The 15874-nt window shown below is 47.3% G+C and overlaps 1 protein-coding gene across 1 annotated transcript in view; it reads right to left on the bottom strand.

Annotated features, from left to right (window-relative positions):
* MFSD4A (major facilitator superfamily domain containing 4A) overlaps window positions 1–6084 on the bottom strand; it is a 51263-nt gene extending 45179 nt beyond the window's left edge. The window contains exon 1 of the mRNA XM_082228360.1: window positions 5660–6084. Coding sequence (XP_082084486.1) covers window positions 5660–5892 — 233 coding nt within the window. The 5' untranslated portion in view covers window positions 5893–6084. The remainder of the gene's footprint in view (window positions 1–5659) is intronic.
* Between the last annotated feature and the right edge of the window lie 9790 nt (window positions 6085–15874).

Raw genomic sequence — 15874 nt, 5'->3', positions numbered from 1 at the left:
ACAAACCTCTGAGAATCAGTAAATGGGATACAAATTCGTCAATGGCATCAGTCTAAAATATGCGTTCTAATTAGTTCTACTGTGCAGACAGGCTGGAGAATCCCAGCTCAAGATCAAGAAAGCACATCACAGAATAGGAAATAATGACCACAGCCTGATTGCAGCCAAATAATTAATCTCTGCTACAGCTTTTAAATGTTAGGGAACTGGCTTCCCGCTCTCAATAGGAACTGCTGTGAATGTGTAGATTTAAAACATGGATGGTGAATGTGTGTGGTTCTCCATCTTGTCAGATCCTGACTCCCATCAGCCCCAGCCAGCAAGGATGAGGAGAGCTGTTGTCCAGGAGAAGCTGGAAGGCTACAGGTTGCCACATCCCTGATTTTGAAAGCTTGATATTTTTGCTCATGAGTCCATAGATAAGTTTGCCTACCGAGTGCCTACTTCCTATGTCAAGCTGCTCATGCACAAAATCCATGTGTAAATAGGACATGCACAAAACCAGAGTTCTCTGGGTGTATTTATGGTGTGTGTATGGTAAGGAGCTGTGTCACAGTACATCTGTATGAAGCAACACACACACACACACACACACACACACACACACACACTTCTTGCTGCCAAACTGCACACAGGAGGTGGTGAATTACTTTCTGCATCATGGAAATACTTTCTGCTTAGAAGAAATGTTGCTGATGAAGCCAGCTTCTGAACACATAGTATCTTGGGCAGTAACTGGAGTCGAAGGAAATTAAGGAGTCATGCACTTTCCAGATGCTCTGCAGAGACAGGCCTGTGCTCAATGTTTTCTCAGTGACCTCAGATGGAAGGAGCACGCTTACGACCCACTGTCAGCGCATCACCAGCTCTCACGAGGAGTTCAAAGGTATGCTGCTCACCAGGTCACCAGATCCACAGAAGACATTAAGTATCTATTAGACCAGAAGCCCACGTATCTGGCATGACTGCATCAGAGGAGAGCAGTGCAGGTAGCACAATCAAGCATTTAGTTGGCAGAAGCAAGGGGTCTTCTGCACTAAATTTCCAACCACCTTCTGACAGTAAGAGCTGTTCGGCAGTGGAACCATCTCCCTCGGGAGGCTGAAGATTCTCCCTCCTTGGAGGTTTTTAAGCAGGAGTTGGATGGCCATCTATCATGGATGCTTTAGCTGAGCTTCCTGCATTACAGTGGGGTTAGACTACATGACCCTCAGGGTCCCTTCGAACTCTATGATTCTATGGTTGCAGCTTAGGGAACAGTTTTCTGCCTCTGTTTCCAAACAGTGTCCTGGACTACTACAGCCCCATGTTGCAGCAGGTCAGTATGTGTGTATGATAGCAGCCAACGTCAACCTGGTGTTGATGTTTTGGACAGAAACTCCCATAAACATCGTCATGTTTATGCCAAGTTGTTATAAGGGATAAAGCAAACCTGGGCACATCAACAGTTAAAAGAGCTGGACTTGTACTTCTAATGTGCTGTGCAAACAACGTAAAATTATATAGGCTAGTAAGCCATGATAGCTGAGTAACCCAGTCCATAATTGTAGGGCTGAAAATAATAATCGGTGTAATTAATTTTAATCAGAACTGTTCCCTGTTGAACTGTGCTCTCTATCTAGAACACTATTCTGATTACTCTACATGCTTGCCCTGATTGGAGTAATGTGTTTTCAGAGGGATCTTTAAAGCATGAATCAGTAAGGAAACAGCTCTTTAAATATAATGTAAATATAATATTTATAAGCAAGATAAGGGTTTTCTGCTTGATTCATTTTTTTTACATTTATAGTCTGCCTCTCCTCCAATGTGCTCAAGGTGACACAGATGCTCATAGCCTTGTGACGTAGGTTAGGCTGACAGTGAGTGACTGGCCCAAGGTCCCTCAGTGAGTTTCATGCCTTGCTTAATAATCAGCTGACTGGTTTAATCAACTATAACTCCAATCTTTAAAATGCTCAAGATTAGATCCAGGATAAGTAAGTTGCACTTGGGTCCCTTTAGAATCTATGCAAAACTAACCATGAATTTGTTCCCACTGAAATAAATGAGAACTAAATCGGGATTAATTTTACATATTCCAAAGGGATCTAAGTGCTGATAACTTTACAGCAAAATCCTATGAATGTTTACAGATAAGTAAAATCCATTGTGTCCCCTGAGGCTTGCCTAGAGCAGCAGACTTTAGCCTGGGTTCAATTCTCAAATTTATAATCCTGAGAAAGCCAATATATCTGCAGACCAATTAAACAGTAGTTTGAAGATGTTCATAAGTTAAATGCCTCAAAAGTAGCACTTAAATATTAGCATGAAGTTTCAGTCCTAAAACAAATCCAAGCAAGATTGGTGCTCGACAGCAGCTAAGGAGTTACAGCAAAGGAAGATTGGTATGTGTGTGTGTGTGTGTGTGTGTGTGTGTGTGAGAGAGAGAGAGAGAGAGAGAGAGAGAGAGAGAGAGAGAGGAGTCACCACTCACAAGCTGTTTGTTTTAAAGTGATCTCTATGCGAGAGACACTAATTCCTCATTGATGGTATCATTGATGAATTGTCAAGCATAACACTGTTCTTTCCAGCAACGCTGTGTGACAATGGAATCTTTACTGTGCCTGTTTTATCCTACGTCAACCTTTAAGTGCTTGTTTGACACTGGATGTTGCTTGCCAACTTTCTGGAGAATGGGAGGCCAGCTTGAGTTTTGACATCAAGGTTATTAAAACAGGTCCTTTACAAGAGAACCACTGGGTTACAGAAAAACACATTGAGAAATCCCTGAGCCGATTTCTGCAGCCTAAGGATTCCTTGTCAATGTACAGCAATGTTCTGTTTCCTCAACGACATATGTTTTTGCATGATCATGCCATATGCCCCCCGTTTCCCAAATTCTGAAACCAGCTCCATGTGGGAAGAGACCTCAGATATCCATGCTGACATCACAGGAACAGCAAGCAGATCCGAGAGTCTGCCTGCGTAGGCTCTGCAACAGAGCCAGGGTCCCACAGAGCAAAAATCCTGCAGCCGTGGTGATTTCAGGGGAGTCACTCAAGTGACTCAGGGCTCTAGAAGTTATATAAAGCTCATTCTGCATGGCTTCTGTGTCAAACCTGTCTAAATTATTTTTGGATCGATCAAGAAGCACCCAGATTACTTTGATCTTATTTAGATGAGCCCTTTGAATGCTTTTGAAGATATGCCCTTAAATAATTCAAGAGAGGAGATAAACACAGGCAAAAAAGGAAGACAGAAAGGAATGGGGGTGGTGGGAAAGGTTTCTAGGATGCTATTGGAACAGAGACACTGGTGATGGGCTTAGGCCAATGGGGAAAGAAAGACGGGAAAGTAGCAGGAGAGGAGCAAAGAAGAGTATTGAGCTAAATGTGAATTTAGCTCACAATAGGTGAACAAATTCCATGATGCTGCTACCAACACTAGTCAACTTTTGTTTTACTGCCTCTGCTGCCTTTAAACAACCTGATGGTGGAACGCTTGCCAGGAAAACCTCCAACTTTTCAATGTGGAATAGCAGGTATTACCTGCCAATTTACTCCTACAACAAGGATGGAATGTATTGCCATTATGAGCTATCAAATCTTGAAAAGTACTCAGAATACAACCCCCCTTTGATCAATAATAGGAACTCTCCAAAATGCATTCTTCCTACTTCTTATGACTGAACTGTTACTCATTGAAATGGGTGTCCACATTAAGCTATTTAACTTCTGATACAAATATTAGACATAGGAGACACAACATTATGGTCAAGAGTATTGTAAGCTTTGTCTTTTTAAAAAGAGGGCTTTCTTGGTTTCACAAGACCATGTGTTTAGTTCATAAGGTTCCTTCTGTGAAGGTCTGCAGTAGCGAAATCTCTAGTTAAGACAGAGGGAGAGATGCATTCACACATACACAACCAGAGATGTTAAAACCAAGTTCAATCAAGGCTGCCTCCTGGAATCATATGCTTACAAACATTTTGGATGAGAAAGCTACCAGCTCTTCCAAAAATACCCAACCAGGAAACCTCTGACCCTCGTGCAATTCAGCAGATGCCTGGCACAGTCCCAGGATAGTAGTTACAGTAATATTCCTTTAAAATCTGAGACATTGTACAAGACCTGCCACATTGCTTATCCCAATGCCCGCTGTATAAAGAATTCAGAAGCAAAGACTTGGATGCAGTGGCGTAGCATGGGGGGGATGGACAGAGGGGAAGTGGCCCTGGGTGTAAAATTTGGAGAGAGGCGCAAACAGGTTCCCCCATGACAGGCTCCCTTATCAAGACCACGTGGCTGAGCTCCTGCCACCTTGCGGAGGCACTGGAAGGCAAGCTGTGTCCAGGCCTTCAAGGCTTGGGTGCACACCTCCACCCCAGCTGCCCTGTCCACCAGGGGGTGCAACACTTGCCCTGCCCCAGGCGCCAGCAACCCACACTACGCCACTGCTTGGACGATGACAACATGCTCACTGAACAGGACCCGTCTGCAAGAACCTGGACTTGCTAGCCAGAAGCAAAAAAGCAACTTAATGGAAAAAGATAGCCTCCATTGTATTGACAATCACAAGGTCTTGGGGGAAGCTTAAGTGGTTAATTGTTCCTAGGGCAACTGAATTTTCACTTCTTCTGCAATTGTACTGCAAATATGCCTCATTCTTACTTTATTTTTGAAAGTGGTCAACACAGATAAACATGTACTGCTGGAGCTGCGAGATTTTGACATGTGAGGCTGCTACTACAGGCACAGAAGCATGTCTGGCAAAAAATAAATTTGGCCACTCTGTCTCTAGAACTGGTTAGAGGTGTCCTAACTGAGTAAACATCACTGAACTAGTGCTGTTCACCACCGAAGCTCTACATGACCACCATTCTACAACATCTCCCATTTTTTTCTGTTCCATTGCCAATGCACACTCAAAATTAACCCAGGCACAGTGCATCTCATCATGGATATGCACAAGGTCTGAGCAGCCACACCGTTTGGCTTTCTGCATGGCTGCCCAACAACAGCAGAACTCCCTGTCCCTGGAGACTTCAATCAAATTCCCCAAGCCACAGTGATGAATGTGTAGCAACCATCAAGAGACCTTCAGGTGCCCACATTATAAACAGGCACCAGGTCACTTACACAGACTACATTTCCCCCCAGGCTGCTTCAAGCTCGATGGTTCCTATGCACATCCATTTGTTCCGAAACAAACCCAGCTGAGTTCATTCACCCAAGCGCTGGCAGAAATGCAGCTGAGCATCCCGGTTCTACGAGGAGCTGGGCACTGCTCCCACTGGGTTCAGGCACACCTAACTTTGCCCGGGATCCCTAAGTAAGAAGGGTTAGAGACCCAAGAGAGAGGCTAGAGCGTCACAGAGGGTGATAGGAATAGATCACTGTAAGGATGGGGTGCTGATTTGCAGGGCAAAGCCTGGCACAGACCACGTTGCAAAGTAGACCTATCTGGAGGCTTTGAAAGGGGGGCGAGGTGAGAGATTGGGGGGGGGGGAGGCAGCTTCTCAGGGGCATCAGGACCCTTCTCATTCCAGAAGGAAAGCGGGCGGGGGGTGGGGGGAGTAGGTAGGCAGGCAGGCGATGCTAATGGCCGGAGAGCGAAGCGCCCGCAACTGGGGGAGGAGAGAGAGAAGGAGATTCGGGGAGGGGGGGGGTCGCCTTACGTTCTCTTGAAAATGCCTCCCAAGCAGCTGCCGAGCAGCAGGCAGAACTGTTGCGAGAAGAAGACCCAGGTGATCTGCGAGAGGGAGCTCTGGGTCTGGCAGCGCAGGTCCAGCAGGGTGGGCCCCAGGAAGGCGATGCAGAGGCCGAAGCTGAAGAAGACGCTCCAGTAGGTCAGCGTGGGCTGCAGGTTCCTCTTGAAGAGCGTCGTCACCCGCGCATCCCACCACCACATCCTCGGCTCCCGCGGCCCGCCAGAAAGCAGCGTCCGCGGCAGCTCGCTCTCCCGCCACTGCCTGCCTGCCCTCGAGAGCAAGTCCCTGGGCTAAGACCGAGAGAGAAACCGGAGCGGGCGAGTGGCGCCCCCTGGCCGCGCGCAATCCGCCGCGGCCGAGAGGGAGAGCCGAGTCTTCGCTGCTGCCCGGGTCTTCGCGCCGGAATCCCCTAGGAGAGCAACACCTGCCCGTCGGATCTACCGCGTCCTGCCCTGGGCGAGCCCGTCGTCGATCACATGCGAGGAGCCTCCGCCCCGAGGATCCGGCGCTCGCCTCCTTCCGCGGGCGCTGCAGCCTTGTCCGCGTCCCGCTCGCCGGGCTTGCAGGCAGCAGCAGCAGCAGCAGCAGCAGGCGGAGTGCCGCGCGCGGGGCGGGGACTGGCTCCGCCCCTTCGGCCCGGGGAGCCGCGCACAGGCGCCAGCAACGCCCGCCTCCCGGGCCAGCGGAGCGGCGAGGGTCCCAAGCTGCGCTCGCCGGACGGGGAGCTCTGGTTCTCCCCCCGGCCAGCTCCCAGGCGAAGCCCTGGCGGGGTCAGCTTTGCAAAAGGGGCGCCGCCAGCTAGCAAAACCTTCCGGGCGAGGAAGCAGCTGCAAGTGGTTTCCCTACAACCGAAAACACCTGCGCGGCTGCCCATCGCCAGGTGTGATCACTGCACACTCGTCTCCATCACTTCGGAAACGCGGCCCGCCTGCGAGAGGGCTGGCGTGGCCCAGCGCAGCTACCTGCCTTTATCTCGTTTTGCAGGCAGTTGAAAATACCCGCAGTAATTACACGCGACGATCATTTGTCGTACACGGGATGGAAGTAAATCGTAACGTCTGAAACAACTCTTTTGCGCTGGTTTCTTTTCCCTCCTTTATTCTCTCTCTCTCTCCCTCCCCCCACCCGTAAGTGAGACTCACAGGTGACCTCAGTCTCTCATCCACACCATCATCATTCCCTTACTGAAGTCAGTGCTACTGACACGAGTAGCTTACTTACCATTCGCTTCACAGGGAGAGACTCAAGTTGAACACGTGGGTAAAGGTCGTGGAAACGTCCCTTGAAATGCACATAGAAGCTTAGGAGAGGAGATGGTTGTGGAGACCAGGGCAGCAAAATTGTTATATTTCCTCTCCACCCCCACCCCTGCAAACAGGGGTGCCAACTTGAATAAAAGATTGGGGAGGGGGCTGGTAAGCCCCGCCCCGCATAATCAATCACATGACATTGTGCATGCACACTATTTAAATAGCAATGCCCATCAAGTATGGGGGGCTGGCCCCCTTAAATGTTTTATTGGGGGGTGGAGACGCCTGGGCCCCAAGGAGGTGACTCCTAAACTCACAATTCTGAGAATACAGAGGTTTCCCCTGCAGACCCTCCAAGTGTCCCTGTTTCCCAAGTCCTGGATTTACAGAAGCTGTCCTGATTTCTGATTTGATCCTGGAATGTCCCACTTTTCCTTAGGACTTCCCTATTTTCATCAGAGAAATGTCAGAGGGTATGGGCTATGTGACCCCCCCCCCCTCAGACAAGCAGATAAGTAACTATACAAATTCAGAAGACATCTGAAGGCAGCCCTATATAGGGAAGTCTATGTAATGTTTAATGTTTTATTGTGTTGGAAGTTGCCCCTAGTGACATGAGCAGCCCAGTCAGGTGAGTGGGGTATACATAATAAAATTATTGCTATTATTATTATTAATATAGAAATGTTGGCGGGTATGCTGCTGTGTACATAACAAACCCAAAGGGGCAGCACACTGAGACTTGCACTCACTGGGTCTAGTTTAGCCCTAAGCCTGCAGAAGCTACACTTAGTCAAAGACCAGTCTTTCATCTGAGTTCAGTTGAACCCTTTACTGATCCTGCTTGGGGATTCTGACTTCCCTTAATCTTGGGCCTTTCCACCCAGTCTGTTAGCTGAGTGCGATGTCAGAAAATAGCAATAAGATATAAATGGGTTGGATAGTGTTCTTGAAGCTACCAGCATGAGTTTGACCAAACTGTGGGAGGCAGTGGAAGACAGAAGTGCCTGGTGTGCTCTGGTCCATGGGGTCACGAAGAGTCAGACACGACTAAACAACAACAACATAAATGGGCTCACCTGATGATGAGTCTGATGTGCAATACTGTACTTCATGTAAAGAGTAACAAAAAAGACAGCCATGAACATTATGTATCACTTCCGGTGATGCATAATGTTCTGGGGCAAGGGTATTTATACAGCAGGCCATGTGCCTTCCTCCACCATCACCAAAAAACCTCAGCTCTGCTTGACTTCCTTGAAATGGTAATAAGGAATCTTGTGCCTTTCTGTACCACAAAGTGCAGAAAGGAGGCAGAAAGTGCACACACACACACACACACACGGCAACCTCTGAATACTAATACTGTAACTAGCACACTTGCAATATAGGCAGAAAAATATTTTTTCCTTTTGTCGATTCTCCATGGCTTTTTCATTTGTTTGCTTAAGGGATATATGTAACTACTATGACTGTCAAATCTGGGGCTGGGTTGGAGTGGTTGATGCTTATGCTTACGCAGAAAACTCCCTCTGGAGGAGGCTGAGTTTATAAATATTTCACCTGCTGCATTTGAGACGCTAACTGGCAATTTTTAGAACGCTCTTGCTTTGCTTCCTCTCTCTTCTCCAAGGCAAAGCAATACACAGACGTGTTCAGCTGATTCAAGTGCATACTGGAGTGTCTTGCGGTTTCTTTCCTCTTCCTGTGCCTGAGTGCTCTGGGGAGGCACGTAATGTCATTGCCCACTCCTGAGATGTGTGTTTTGACAGGTTGAAGGTGCCAATTTGTGCGACGCAATTGTTGTTTTAAAGCTCATCTTATCTAAACAGTACCTACCTCAGCCTGTTCCTTTGCCAGGCATCCAAGCAATGTGTGGGAGGCGGTTTTGCTGCCAACACCCCCACATTTTTTGTGTGTGTCCCAGAATCCAGATTATATAATCTAGAGAACATACTTCAGTTTGACTGAATGCAGGCTAATGCTGGCTAGAAATACTTCTCCACATGGACAGTGGATCTGTGGGTGAGAGGTTCCCAGATCTGCGAAACGGTTCAGTTACCTCCAGGGATTCAGGAAGGGAGTCTTTCTCCAGCCTACCTGGAGATGCCAGGGACTGAATCTGGCTGCAGAGCAAATGCTTTACCACTGAGCCACAGCCCTTTCCTAAACATGCGTAACATGGACTCAAGGGCATCCTGATCAAATTTGCAGATGACACCAAACTGGGAGGGGTGGCTAACACCCCAGAGGACAGGATCACACTTCAAAACGACCTTGACAGATTAGAGAACTGGGCCAAAACAAACAAGATGAATTTTAACAGGGAGAAATGTAAAGTATTGCACTTGGGCAAAAAAAATGAGAGGCACAAATACAAGATGGGTGACACCTGGCTTGAGAGCAGTACATGTGAAAAAGATCTAAGAGTCTTGGTTGACCACAAACTTGACATGAGCCAACAGTGTGACGCGGCAGCTAAAAAAGCCAATGCAATTCTGGGCTGCATCAATAGGAGTATAGCATCTAGATCAAGGGAAGTAATAGTGCCACTGTATTCTGCTCTGGTCAGACCTCACCTGGAGTACTGTGTCCAGTTCTGGGCACCACAGTACAAGAAGGACACTGACAAACTGGAACATGTCCAGAGGAGGGCAACCAAAATAGTCAAAGGCCTGGAAACGATGCCTTATGAGGAACGGCTAAGGGAGCTGGGCATGTTTAGCCTGGAGAAGAGGAGGTTAAGGGGTGATATGATAGCCATTGTCAGAGCTGCTTCCAGATCCTAGCTCACAGAGGATCACGCTAGCCAGCGATCACTTTGTAAAAGTCTTTATTGAGTTACAGTTTCCATTCTCAAGCTGCTGCGTGCAACTCTACGTCTTATGGGTTAGACCGGCGAAGCTCCGTCTGAGTCTCCGCCCCCTGTACACCAGCTAAATGCCCTAGCCTTACTCCACCTTTTCCGCCTGACCGTTCTTCTCTGGGTCCCTCTGCCCCCCGTGGTCTCTTCCTTCCGGGACGCTTCTGACGCTGACCCCCCGGACCCTTCTGTCTCCTTGCGTCGGGCTTTAGGACCTGGCTCCCTTTCCGGGCTGCTTACTGCGCCACCTTCCTGTGCATTTGAACTTGGCACACGCGCCCAACCTTCCACTTTCCGCCTGACCGTTTCTTCGCTCCCCGATGGAGGTGTGGCCACTCCTGACTCATGCCCTCCCTCCTGCTGCGAGCTGCCAGAGCTCGGTACCTGGCGCCCTTCCTCTCCACTGCGTTCTGTTGGTGATGCTAGTCCCGATTTCCAACTGCTGCTCTCTGAGCCCCCTCTGGACCCTTCTTCCTGGGGTGTCCCCCTAGGCTCCCCCCTTGCTCTGGCCACTGGCGCCCCTTCCTGTGAATCTTCTGATTCACTGGAAAGACTCGGAGATCTCGGGTCGTCGTCATCACTCATCTTTTCTTCTGCCTCCTCCCCTTCGCTCTCTGTTTCCTCCCTTGCCCTCGCCTCTGCTCCTGAACCCCTGACATCCATGTTCAAATATATAAAAGGATGTCACATAGAGGAGGGAGAAAGGTTGTTTTCTGCTGCTCCAGAGAAGCGGACACGGAGCAATGGATCCAAACTACAAGAAAGAAGATTCCACCTAAAGATTAGGAAGAACTTCCTGTTTGACAGTGGAATTTGCTGCCAAGGAGTGTGGTGGTGTCTCCTTCTTTGGAGGTCTTTAAGCAGAGGCTTGACAACCATATGTCAGGAGTGCTCTGATGGTGTTTCCTGCTTGGCAGGGGGTTGGACTTGATGGCCCTTGTGGTCTCTTCCAATTCTATGATTCTATAATTCTATGATTCTATGATTCTATGATTCTATTCCCTTAGGTAAAGGTAAAGGGACCCCTGACCATTAGGTCCAGTTGCGAACGACTCTGGGGTTGCACTGCTCATCTCGCTTTATTGGCTGAGGGAGCCGGCGTACAGCTTCCGGGTCACGTGGCCAGCATGACTAAGCTGCTTCTGGCAAACCAGAGCAGCACACGGAAACGCCATTTACCTTCCTGCCGGAGCGGTACCTATTTATCTACTTGCACTTTGACGTGCTTTCAAACTGCTAGGTTGGCTGGAGCTGGGACTGAGCAACGGGAGCTCACCCCGTCGTGGGGATTCAAACTGCCGACCTTCTGAATGGCAAGCCCTAGGCTCTGTGGTTTAACCCACAGCGCCACCCGCATCCCATAACATTCCCATAGATATTAGTATATATGATGGTTGTCCAGTTTTTGGAAGTAGATCACTGTGCTCAGGCTCTTCAGCACTTCAGTGCATGGCACCTTCAAATCATGTTAGAAGAAGCTGAAACCAGCAATATAAATGCACCCTTGCAACAAGGCTAGTAGCAAAGCAGGCTCAAACTCCTTCAGTATTGAGATAGTTAGGGTGCTACAGCTGAACACGTGTCTCCTCAAAATCACACAAATTGACAAAAACACATATACAAACACACTTCCAGCTAGCTATCCCTCTCTGTCTCAAGGGCAGCATGCCTGGCAATAGTTATCTGGAGGCTTGTGCAAACATAGCATTAATCTTGCAGTTCCTTGTGGTGTCCATGTTTATACCAAGAGCAGGGAAACTGGCCTTTCAGATGTTGGACCGCAACTCCCATCAGCCACAGCCAGCATGACCAATGGTCAAGAGATTAAGGGAGTTGTAGTTCAACAAAATCCACAGGGTTTCCCACCCTGGTTTATACTAAAATTTGAAGGACACTTTCTGGTACCAGGAGGGTCTCCTAGCATGACTCACATAAAATGTAACAAGCGCATAAGTAGGCAAACATATGCAGCAAAATAAAAACTATGTATCAGTCATCTTTAAAATATGTCTTTAAAAACATTCTCTATTGCAAAAAATTAGTATGCATTCCCAAAATGAATAGTGGAAATTGAGTAGGGAATGGGAGGTTTCAGAAAATCAAACTAGAAAGCCATTATGTGTGTAGGAAACCTTTGGCCCTACAGATGTTGCTGAACTACAGCTCCCATCATCCTTGGTCACTGGCCATGCTTGCTGGGGCTGATGGGAATTGTAGTTCAGCAACATCTGGAGTGTGAAAGGTTATCTATCAGTTTGGCCTGTTTAGTTCGATTTAGTTGAAAGGAGAATCTGACTAAACATAAGATCTGAGAAGAAGCTTTCTGCCAGGAAGAGCTGTTCGACAGTGGAATGGACTCCCACGAGAGGTGGTGGACTCTCCTTCCTGGGAAGCTTTTAAGACAGAGGCCATTTGTCATGTATGATCTAGTTGAGATTCCTGCACTGCAGGGGGTTGGACTAGATGACCCTCGAGGTCTCTTCCAACTCTACAGTTCTTTGATTCTGTTATTCGATTGTCTCTCAGTGGTCATTCCTCCAGCTGCATCAGAGTGAGAGATAAGGCAACAAGGCCTCCTCCACTGGCTCAGCCAGGACCAGCTGACAATTAGCTCCTTCCTCCCCAGAACTGCCTCCAGTAGTTCTGCTTAGGCAACTCCACAATACAACATTGTGAAATAGTTGGTGACTTTAATTTGCTTATTTTCTTCACCCCTTTTCCCTCTAGTAGCATGCCTCCTAGACTGTAAGCTGTGGTATTAAATGGCAAACAACTTTGGGAGTGCGTTGGCAGAAAGTTGTTAGATAAAGCAAGTAAATAAATTTAAGAATCAAAACATTTAGATAGATCCCATTTATATTAGTGCTAATTAAGAGGAGTGGCAAGAACATGTCACTAGTGCAAAACAGTAATTTCAAAGGGAACCATCATTAAAGGAAGGATAGTTGCATTTAGGTTAATGCGCTAGCCGGGTGAAGAGTGTGTGGCTGGTTTTGACTCATGCTCTAGAAGTGGTGTGCATGTTACAAAACATTCTTATGCTTATGACAGCCTCTGCAGCTAATAGGGTGCAGTGGGAGGTAGGCGAGTATGTTGGATTCTTAAAGTGTAGATCAGGCCTCATTGTAAAAGATTTTATAGCATTGATTAGCAAGAGTAACAAAGGAGGTAAACAGGCCAAGTTGATAAACAGTTTTGAACCTACCACTCAGAGGCTGAACTGAGGAGGTATCTCAACACCATTAGATCATAAGTCATCTACCAAGTTACTAGAGGAATAATGGCTGGAGGCAGAATGACAGCCTTGGGCAAGTCCTTTATACATTAATGACACAGTCAGAAATACCTCTCTCTCTCTCTCTCTCTCTCTCTCTCTCTCTCTCTCTCTCTCTGCTGTTCACCAATGACCTTGATGCCTTTCAATTGCCTCATGGAACATTATCATTTCAGAAGAGAGGTGTGGCCCTCTAGAGTTGTTCTTCATTTCATTTCGTAAATCTGCAAGGGTGTGTGTTTGTGTGTGTGCATGGGGACAAGCATGTTAGCTAGTTCCACTTCCCATTGCTATTCCTGTTGCCCTGAATGAGTTCTGGAGGTTCCCTGGAAAATCAGGCTTCTAAAAAGGAAGGGAAGCCTACTTTGAAAGATGGCTAAGTGTTCAGAGGTGGCATGCCACTGTATATCAGTTGCAGGAGGGACAACCGCTTGTGGGCTTCCCAGAGGCACCTGGCTGGCAACTGGGAGAACCAGGACTTGATGGGTGAGGCTCTTTGTAACTGAACCAATGTGTCTGCTGATTTTATATTGGTTTTTATATATCCCATCACAGGTTGAAGTCCAAATGTTTGTGAGCCGCCCTTGTCCAGCTCTTTTCGCACCATATCCTGAAGTCACTACAGTAACATGCTTTGCTGCACAGAACAGATCACTGCATGAAAACAAGTACAAGCATGAAAATGTGCTTTGTCATACACCATCTGGCCTAATTAAGAACAATCTGTCCGCAGAGAATACATCCGCAACATTCGGCCTTCCAAGTACCCTCTCATCTCCAGGTAACAAAACTATCTCTGGCTTGTTTTCTCCCAGGGAGGATGAAGGCCAGATTCAAAATCGGAAAAGATAGAAGTTTATCTTTAAAAGCAAAGCGGTAGAAGGTTCAATGGACTTAACCAAGCAGAGCCAAAGGGAAAGAGACAGCAGGCCAGTCTCAAGCTGAAATGTTGTTGAGATATTCCAAGCAGAGTATGGGATTCAGTCAGAAGTTGTATGAATTTTTCTCGCCACCAATCAGCAACTGGTATTTGATCCAATCTAAGCCAATAGTGAGAATTGCTACTAGATGCAGTTTGCAGATAGGACCATAGGCAGTTGCCTTATACCGAGCCAGACTTCAGCATCGTCTACGCAAGCTCCCCCCCCCCAGCTGGTACCTTTAGATGCTTTGAACTACAGCTCCCCATCAGACCCTGTCAGCACAGCCTCTGTAGCCCAAAACATGTGGAGAGTGTCAGGCTGGAGAAAGACTGGTCTACACTGGCTGTAGTTGCTCTCCAGGGTTTCAGAGAGGAGCCTTTCCCAGTCCTACCTAGAGACATCAGGGATTGAACTTGGAACCTTTTGCTTGTGCTACCATAGCAGGCAGCTTAAAGAATGGAAACAGATACCAAATAGTCCCATTCCTGTATCTACTTGCAATGTGTATCGTTCTTTATGGGCATGCTTTGAGCAGAGTTACTTTAGTGCTTAGCCTTGTTGTTTTAACAGCAATTTTTTAAGGATGAAGCGAAGCAGAGCAAAGTATCATTAGTTAATGTACTGGTCATGCTGTCACCCTTTAAACCCTTTGGGTATGTTTCAAAAGGCTGCAGATGCATTTCTCTATGAAGCTGCTTTAGAATAAAGGCAAGGGATGGTTCTGATTCCCTGGAGTTCTCTGTGCAACCTCATTCTTTGACCCTATTCTCAACCGGCTTCATTTGCCCCCATTACAGCATCACAGAGCCAGAGAGGATTGGCTACTTCACACTACGATGCCATCACATTTCTTGTGGGTAAGTTCCCTAATCAAGGGGCAGGTAAGTTGAAGGTTGCAAGTAAGTTCCCTAACCAAGGGGCAGGTGGGAATTGTGCCAAAATAGTAGCAGATTAGGCTGCAAACAGGAATGAAAAAGATGAACATTTGGAATGGAGAGGGGTGGGGAAGAACATTTCAGTCCCCCCTGAAAGCAGCTTCTCTCCCTCAGTATGCTTGTGGTGCAAATCTGTCTAACAATGTATAAAGCTACAACTGGCAAACAATAATATGGTTCACCCTTGCTGTTTCAGTAGCCTCAGTGACACTGAAGTCCTTGAAGGACTGAACAGCATGCAAGTTTTAAGTGGGGTATCAATGATATCATGTTTCACTTTTGAAAATTATAGATTGCCATGTCACTCAGGCCTTTTTGGCAATTTAATGTCAAGTGACTGGAAACCCAGAAGGCACATTCGTCGGATCTTATCCATTTACTCCAGGTTGATTAACAGAATAAGTACAACTTGTGGTTCACACTGCAAATTAGAATCGCTGCACCACTGATAAGCAAAAAAGTAGGGAAATGCTACTTTTGGCGACCAGGGTAGCTAAGTCAGGTTCAGCTCCAGGTCTGAGGGACTTCTGGAGTACATGTACTCTGGCGGGCCCCCTCTTACATTGGTGAGTCCCCTCAGGCTTACATGGCAGTAGTGGTGGCAGAAACAACATTGCCCAAGGGAGGCTGGAAGCTGCCATTTACATTTCCCACAGTGTCCCAACATAGTGTCACTCTGGGGCATCACGAAGCTCACAGGCATAACATACAAAGCCTAGGACAAGATACCATTGCAGGTGGACCCTACTGGGGCCCTGGCAGCAGCTGTAGGATGTCAGGAGCTGATGCCAGGACTGGACTAAGGCATTGAAAAGGCCTGTCTCTAACTGCTGAAACTCTTATTGATGTTTAAAACAACATGGACTAGCTAATGGAACCTCACTGTGCCTGCTTCTCTGTTCACAAAATCGAGATAATGTAAGCTGGTATATACTTC

This window comes from Podarcis vaucheri (genome assembly GCF_965113315.1).
Source record: "Podarcis vaucheri genome assembly, chromosome: 6".
NCBI lineage: Eukaryota > Metazoa > Chordata > Lepidosauria > Squamata > Lacertidae > Podarcis > Podarcis vaucheri.
The sequence above is the reverse complement of the archived record's forward strand: the minus strand, read 5'-3'. Positions and strand labels throughout refer to the sequence as shown.